This window comes from Cyphomyrmex costatus, unplaced genomic scaffold (genome assembly GCF_001594065.2).
Source record: "Cyphomyrmex costatus isolate MS0001 unplaced genomic scaffold, Ccosl1.0 scaffold1186, whole genome shotgun sequence".
Taxonomy (NCBI): Eukaryota; Metazoa; Arthropoda; class Insecta; order Hymenoptera; family Formicidae; genus Cyphomyrmex; species Cyphomyrmex costatus.
The window spans coordinates 8391-17266 of record NW_017275159.1 but is presented as its reverse complement, the minus strand read 5'-3'; the positions used below and the strand labels follow the sequence as shown (position 1 = coordinate 17266).

Sequence of the window (8876 nt, the reverse complement as noted above, 5' to 3'; positions counted from 1 at the left end):
TACCAGATCTCAAAATTTTTGACGAAATTTGCGGAGTTCCATGGGGCGGACTAAAAATTGTACACAAATGTGATTTACATCATTCAAAAGAGCGAATCTCTATTACCTTTAATTTACTTGTTTACGAAGCTCCGTACGACTTTTTTTTTCACCGAGTTATTCAACGTTGAAGCAAAAATGACCCTTTTGTTTCAACGTTCACTCTTTCCAATGATGTGAATCGCGTTTGTGAACAATTTTTAGTCCGTCCTTTGAAACTCCGCAAACTTCGTAAAGAATTTTGATCTGATATAACATCATTTATGTTTGTGTAACTTCATAAAATCTCCTTAAGACTGTTTTTTCAAGCAGCGATCTGAAAAGTAGATGTTTCAAGCTGTGAAATGCTTTTTTAAAAATTATGATACAATGATTTTTAACGAAGTTGTTCTATCTTGAAATTTGCCTATTTTTGTAGAGTGGAACAGGCATTGCGTTAATTTTGTTGGCCAGCGTATTATACAAATATTAATAAAATATTATACAAAAATAAAGTGGTATATACGAGACTTTCCTCTATGATTATTGAACTATACTTAAAATCATTAATCATTATTCGTTTATGTATTATTTTATATACATATATCTTGTAACAAAATTCTGTCTTTATTAAGCTGTATATGAAATAAACGAGTACTGTGAATAATGTTTTCCCCCATACTACTACAGTATTATCTATTTATATATTATTTAGAGTAAAAGAGATTACGTTTTTCAATTTTAATCTTTAAAGGTTCAACTGTAGACAATACTATATCCGAATTTAATTTGATTTTGTCTATCTCAATGCTATGATTCAATTTAAATACAAACATTCTTATCAACGTTGCTAAAATAACTTTCATGGACATCATTGCGTATTTTGCACCTGTAAATTTGTCAATTACATGTAAATCAATATTACTACGATAATTTATAATTTATTCATACTTACCTATGCAATTTCTTGATCCATCACTAAAAGGCATGAAATAATATGGTAAACAATTTGTTTTTTCTGATAGAAATCTATCCGGATCAAACATCAATGGATTCGGCCAATATTTTTCATTCCGGTGCATTCGTATAATTGATATAATAACATCTGTACCTTTTGGTATAACAAATTCTCCTGAAACATATTTTATTTTATATAATCGGTTGATATATTTAATCATTTTCAAGGTTTCTTTTCATTCATCACTATTGTACGTTTTAAATTGTGACATTGGAAGCGAAAAAATATAGAATAAATTTGCAATTAAAAATGCAAAATAAGGCTATTTTAGTGTATAGTGTTAAAGAACACCCTAACGACACCAAAAGTAAATATTTACGTCAAGTGGTAGCTAATGAACTAAAAGTAAATTGATCATTTCAAACTTCATATTTGTGCATATTTTAATTATGTAAAAAGAATTTTGCAAACTATACAGCCGAAGATTTTTATTTCACTGTAATTAGTAATTCTCATCGCCTACGCCCAGAATCCCCTTAATAATTTATACATTCTTTACGAAAACTTTCAAAAAGAAGTTAATAATATGGGTGCGCATTTTTAACAATACTTTATTCTTAAAAATAAACAAACCTATTTTTAAGTCTTCCGTCAATATTCGTCCAATCATAGGGATAGAAGGGAAAAGTCTTAAAGTTTCTTTAATAACACAATCCAAGTAATTCATATGTTGTAAGTCCTCGTATTTAACTGGTGCATTCTTTGGAGTTTCCGTGCCATAAATTTCCAATAATTCTTTATATGCTTTTTCCTAGTATAATATAAAGTTAAATAATGTGTTTATACATATACGTTCGACCGGCGATCTGCTTTCGAATTTCTCGCGGTCTATTAGATCATATAGCCAAAAAATGTATACATATATGTATATTGTATCATAAGCAACTATTAAAATATTATGCGATTCATTTTGAAAATAATCTATGCAACGTTATTCTTATAAATATTTTTAGATATGAGTAATTTTATTTTAAACAATTTTCAAATTAGTATTTTAAAACTCGAAGAACATCTCGAGAAATGTTGGCATAGTGTTCTTTGATTATATATACAGGATGTAATTAAAATAAGGTAACAAATGTTGGAGTCGAGTTCTCTTCATTAAATATAAACAAAAGTTGCATATAGGTATTAGCTATTGCTGTTACAATATAAAAAACAATATAAGATGCAGCATTACAAGAAATTTACACGTGTTGTAAAACAGTAATAAAATATTTTTCGAAAGCAAATCCCGAAAAGGGATTATGATGAAACATAATGGCTCTTACACAGGACATGACAAACATTGTAGAAACGGGATGTATGTACATATATGTATATACTGACATGCAATTTCGTTTAGTTCTATGTAAAAATTCAGGGACCTGATATGTTATTAAACGTTATATGTGCCAAAATATAAAAACTAAAAGAAGTTTAAAAGGAACGAATGAAAGGTATTTCCACAACGTTTTAGAACATAACAATCCATCATAGTTTTTTTTCTTATTCTTTCTGCGTTAACTAAAGATGTTTTACTGCGTTAATTAATATTTATATGTATGTACATCTGAGGATGGCTCGAATATGCAGCCGAAACGTTATGGTTTGACTTCTGTTTGCGTGCGCATTTATAGTGTGAATTTTAGTTTATTGTTATTTTATTTTAATTTATAATATATTAAATGTTTTATTAGTTCACACATATAATATTGACTCTTAATTGCCTTTTTATTTCATTGACAATTTTTAATACTAAGAGTCCTGTATATTCGTTTTATTTGAAACTTTACATACGAGATATATAAATATATAGTTTATATAAAAAAATGAATTTAGAAAATATTATTTGCAGCGAAAAAACGGAAAGAAATCATCCCTTATATATGTATATCGCTGGTTTTTCGTTATACTTCGAAAATTAATTGAGACATCAAAAAATATTTTATATAAAAATTTTAAGACAAAATTATCAGTATTCATTCACGCGTTAATAAAATATTTATAAAATATAATCATTTTTAAAAAGTTCATTTATACAAATATTACTATAATATAATATATATAATAATTTTACAAATATTACTGTTTTTAGATATTGACGTAAGTAAATTGAAATAAATGATGGTTATTATAAAAAACTTTTGCATAATTATTATTAATATATACATACTTGTATTTCCGAGAAATTTGCCAACATAAAGATCACAAAATTTAACGTAGCAGCGGTAGTGTCCGCAGCCTATGTAATTGAAAATACAATTTATTATCCATTTGTAAATGGTTAATATACTAAAAGATAGCATAACATACCGCTCCTATCATTGTAACTACATTGTCTATAATTTCCTTTTGCGTGAATTTTTCATCACTAAATAAACGCATGAAAATGTCCACGAACCGTTTATCTATGTTATGTACAGAAAACAATATGTGTATTAGTTCATTACTTATGTATATATGTATAAATAATCAACTTTATGTATATTTTACTTTAAATGTTTAATCTTAGAATTATAAATCTTATAGTGATCTTTTTTTTAAATGTTATATGTTAATATAAATTAAATGTTAATATTAATTTAAATATTAATATAAATTTATAAATTTGTTCAAATGTAAATGGGAATACAGCACAGTTAATAAAAAGCGAAGATAACTCTAATTCTACAATGAATTGATATTCAGTAGTACTAAATACCGATGAACTGTTAATAAAGATAGTCGTTTGAGTGTCTAACACTTATATTGTTGAAATTTACATTACGAAATTTCTGCCGTTGGAATAACAGCTCTAGAGTGCATTCGAAGAGACACTATTAATGCTTATAATAAATCTCCTTATAATAAATTTCCGTCATTTTACCTTCATCGTTTATTAGACGTAGAATAAGAATAGATGACACAAATAGAACTGATATAACGAGTTCCTCGAATATTGCCCTAATTGCTTATTTTAGTAGCTCGTGAAATTCTAATATGCTTATACCGAGCTGTTTAATGTCTTAATTCTGATGAAGGGAAAGATGGATTTTCACGTTTCTTCTAATAATTAGCTGAGAACGACTTGAAATTTATTCAAATCTAAACCAATGATTGGCGCCATTATCATTCATTAAAAGAAGAAAAAATTTTTACTATTATATATTTGCGCTTTACTAACGTTGCATCTTTATTTGTTATGTTTGATTGAATTTACTGCTTGTTAGAAGGATAAATACCCCGATGAGGGAAGAATTTTCCAATGACCTTGATCTTTCCAACGAATGCGAAGCAAATCTTCTGGAGTAAAAAGTTATATATCTCTAGCTTAGCAGAAGGAAAAGTAGAGTGAAACTTGTTTTGTGTAGAAAGTCTAAAAATATATTTTGAATCGGAAAATTTCGCTATGTTATATATTTGGTAAAAGAGAAATATCATTTTTCAAATATTTTTTTAATAACTTTTTAACAAATAACGAGCGACGTGTAAAATTTTGTTGGAGATCACTCAGTATCATTGACGACATATGCGAAGATCAAATTTATCGAAGAATTGTCGCTAGAACAGCATATTAGTCTTTTTTAATTATAATTTTCAAAACGTTATATTCTTAAAGTAATTTTAAAAAAGTATTATATATCATTCTAGAAATAAAGAGCAAAAGAATTATAAAATATTGACAAACTTACGAGATATATCACCATTAGTGGACATTGTACTTAATTCATTTGTTCTTTGCTGTATCATCTATGCAATAATAAAGATTTAAACATAAAGAAAGTGTAATTATATGAATATTATTAAATATTTATACCTTTTCTACGATTGAATGACTGATATTTATACATTCTCGCTGTTTCTTTCCCAAAGATGTGAGATTAAATATAATATCAGGAATTATGTATATGTTTCGAAATCTATATCGCCAAATATCTCTTATACTGAAAAATGTTATTAAAATAAATTTATAATATATTGCCATAATTATTATATAATGTAATATAATATAATATAATAATGACATATTACACTATTATATATAACATTAATAGTATATGCGATATTTAATATACTATAGCGTATCGTGATTATTAACTTTTATAAATATTATTCAAACTATTCTTTTTTTGATTACATAACAATACATCTACTTAGGAAATGTACAGAGTAACTTCAAAATATAATATAACTTCATGTAAAATTTCGGATTATGAATCTTCTATTATAAGAAAAATGTTTGAAATATGCGAAAAAGCAATCTCATGAGATGATGAGATTGTCATGTAATCGAAAAAAGAATTGATATACGTTTTAAGAATGTATTTAAGAATTGTTAAACATTTTAATATGCCTAGCAATATAGAATTACTTCCAAAATCCTATTTCATTATTATTGATCTTTCGCCTCTTTCTAATTTCCACTATATCTGTTTCTCTCTCACCATAGTCAATGTAACTGCGTTATTGCGTTAACGTTATATTCATAAAGAAATGTAACATTGTTTAAAAGAAGAAAATTGTAACGGCTAACAACGCCACAAGTCAATTAACAACCTACATGCTCAATGTAAACGCGTTACTTGCTAACCTATATTACGAAATAACATAACATCAGTATTAATAGCTTTACACTCAACAATGTAACTTACAACGTATATTTTATTCAGGGCTGGACTAAATCTATTAAAATATATGAAATGATAAATGTTCACAATCTCAATGTTTGAAGTACAAAACTCAAAATACTTTTATGTGTATAGTTAAAATATACAATTCTAGTTCTTATTAAATTACAAATGGAATATGTTCAGCCCTAATATAACATTTATATTGTTGATAATGAAATCATAATGTTAATGTTTTGTTATTGTTAGCATTAATTGACTGATGTGAGTAGCATTTTGAAATTTGAACTGAAAGGATTACGAAATGTATCTCTCCATATACAAATTGAAACGAATTAAAATTACATACCTTTTAGTTGTTTTCGTCCATAAATCTATTATATTCCTTTCCACCTTGATACCCATCATGGTACCTTTACACACAGCAATATGTAAAAACAACTTTTCAATCAATATGTTAACTATGTTGAGTTTTTAAGAAATTAAAGGTAATAACTTTCTTGTCAACACAAATTTGAAAAATTATAAAAATCAAGATTTTATTATTAATTACCATTATGTGATAAGATGTTACCTTCATTTTGGAAGTATTTTATATTTTATTTTAACGTATATATTTTAAAATTAAATATAAAGTATTTTCTAAATCATTATTTTGGTTTTCTAGTAAATGTATTTTAATATTTTTGTGTATAGAATAATGAAATAAATCTCTCTCTCTCTCTCTCTCTCAATAAAAAAATTAGTAGTTTTTTTTAAATATGTAATAGCATATCGCAGAACAATGTAGATCCTTCTTTATATTATATAACTTATATTATATAACTTCTGTGGATTAAAGCATTTAGATTTAGTAATTAAAAAATAAATATTTTATGTGATACTTTATATTTCTTATTAAAAACGTATAAAGGAAAAATTATTAGCCTATGTGAGTGGTCATAAGTTGTTTTTTATGTATAAATATTATATTGTTTAATCGAAATAAAAATACAGGCATTTCGACATTAAATTATGTTCTCTTTAAGTGTAAATTGCGAAAACAGAAATTGTATGAATTAATGAAAGTCATGTTAGAATAAAATAATTTGTCAAAAAATGAAGTCATTGTTAATTAAAATTGTTCTTTCCGTCTGTCGTATCTAGTTGGATACTTAAACTATGAAGGAAGTCATTATAAAAAAATTGAAATATATGCAATAGCTCAAAACTAATTCTTTAAACTTATCAAAATATACTAAATTAAAGACTTACTTAAGAATAATTTGACGATCCTTAGCAGTTAGAAACAAGAACAATCTATCCAGAGAATTCATATGTAAGTTAGAGGACAAAAATAATCGAGAATAATAAATAAAGTCAAAATAAAAATGAAAACAAAATAAGATAAAAATATAACAGTGTAAAGTGTGTAAGAGGCATTTATGTTATATATAATTGATGTCATGATATAAGGGATTTAACAAATCGGTGTCGCTTTGTATATTTAAATCGTTACTCTGTTTTTTTGATAAAAATGACTTTTGAGACCAATCGTCTATTGAAAACTTTTTCTTTATCCAACATTTCTATTTCTTCCCAATTAAAATCATGATTATATTCTAATCTGTGTTCCGTGATCACTGAGTTTTGCTCGGTAGCTACTTCTATTAATCTGACTATGATGTTCATTTAGCCTTTATAATTGTTACATTTTATTTGTTTCCTGTTAAAATATCCTAAGATTAAGTATAAAATATTTCGTATACTATTGGCTTTTTTATAAATAATTTTACTGGGAGTTATCGTATTATTAATAGGTTAATTATGTAGCAATAATCAATACGTTAAACAGGTCGAAGTAAGAGTCAAATTACAATTAAAAATATAAATTACTCTGATAATTTATTCTAATATATTGCGAAGAACATCACGTAATTTTTGGCGTTTCGTTCCGGCTTCCACTACTGGCTTCATCAGTAAGGCATTGTAGTGGAGGTCTACCTTATACGCCTTGGTAAGTTATTAAATCGAGATTCTATATAAAGAGATATACGTGTGTCTCACTTACGAGAATTTGCGAATATCGATAGATCTGTGATGGCGAGTCGATGTAGTAACATTCTTTGCAATATTTATCTAAAGTTTGTGTAGAATCAATATCAGAGTGAAAGAAAGAGAGGGGGGAGGTTATATAAAGGTTAATACATATGATAATTTTAAATCGGGGGTGGGAATGGAAAGTTACTTTTTAAAAGTAATAAGTTACAGTTACTCGTTACTGAATAACGAAAGTAACCAGTTACCGTTACTAGTTATTGCTTTTTAACAGTAACTCGTTACAGTTACCTTTACTCGAAAGGTAACTTTTCGTTACTTTTTAAAAATCAGTCTGAAATTGTACTTTTGCAGTATTTTCTGTTTAAACGTTAATAAAGCAATATATATACATACACACATATATATACATATATATATATATATAAATCTTATAAATTACTTTATATGATTATTTCCGTAATCAATAATAAATAATGATTTTCATAATTTTACGTGGATTTAGACAAATAATTGTTATATTATTTAAAAGATCTTATAAATAATTTCGAATATAATTTACGCAATATTGCAAACAGTGATCCATTTTTATAACACTCTTTTTTATGAATAATAGTTAAATAATTAATAATTAAAATCAACTTTTTATTTTGTTACATAACAATTTTTAATCCTCAAAATTTTTGTAATTTCGATAATTCTTTGTAATTATTTTTACTATGTATGTTCATAATTTCAAGAAATTATTGTATTGTCTTACCGCATGTAATTTGTATAGTACATCTGTATAGATAATCAAAACATATAATTTCATTTCCATTTAGTGCAATTTCTTCCAAATCTTCGATAAGTACTAAAGATTCTTGAACGAATACGTTAAAAAATTCCTTCATCATTATCGTACTAAAAGTTGGAGCTATGTTTTTTCGATTTTCAATCCATATAGGTACTAAATCAAATTACAATAAAATAATAAAAGAGAAAATAACAAGTCTTTTAATAATAAAAAATATTACAAAATATGTTTCTTTTTAACAGCTTTGTATAGCGCAGCTTTCAAAGTGCAAACAATAGTACATTATGTAACGAGTGGGGGATAGTTGTTTACAGCGCGGGACGGGCGTGAATACACATTCGCTTCGCTCGTGCTTTCGCGCCCTTCGCGCCATAACACTAGCCCCAACTCCTTACACAATGTACTGTTTCATTACAAG

The 8876-nt window shown here is 26.3% G+C and overlaps 1 protein-coding gene across 1 annotated transcript; it reads right to left on the bottom strand.

Annotated features, from left to right (window-relative positions):
* Positions 1-725: 725 nt before the first annotated feature.
* On the bottom strand, positions 726-8528 carry LOC108778307 (cytochrome P450 4C1). The gene is made up of 9 exons (XM_018545445.1): positions 8423-8528; positions 5975-6038; positions 4815-4941; positions 4702-4747; positions 3332-3426; positions 3192-3260; positions 1610-1787; positions 974-1150; positions 726-907 (listed from the first exon to the last, which is right to left on the bottom strand). Exons 2-9 carry the CDS (start codon positions 6031-6033, stop codon positions 726-728), a joined length of 933 nt encoding a protein of 310 aa, XP_018400947.1. The 5' UTR covers positions 6034-6038; positions 8423-8528.
* Positions 8529-8876: the final 348 nt, after the last annotated feature.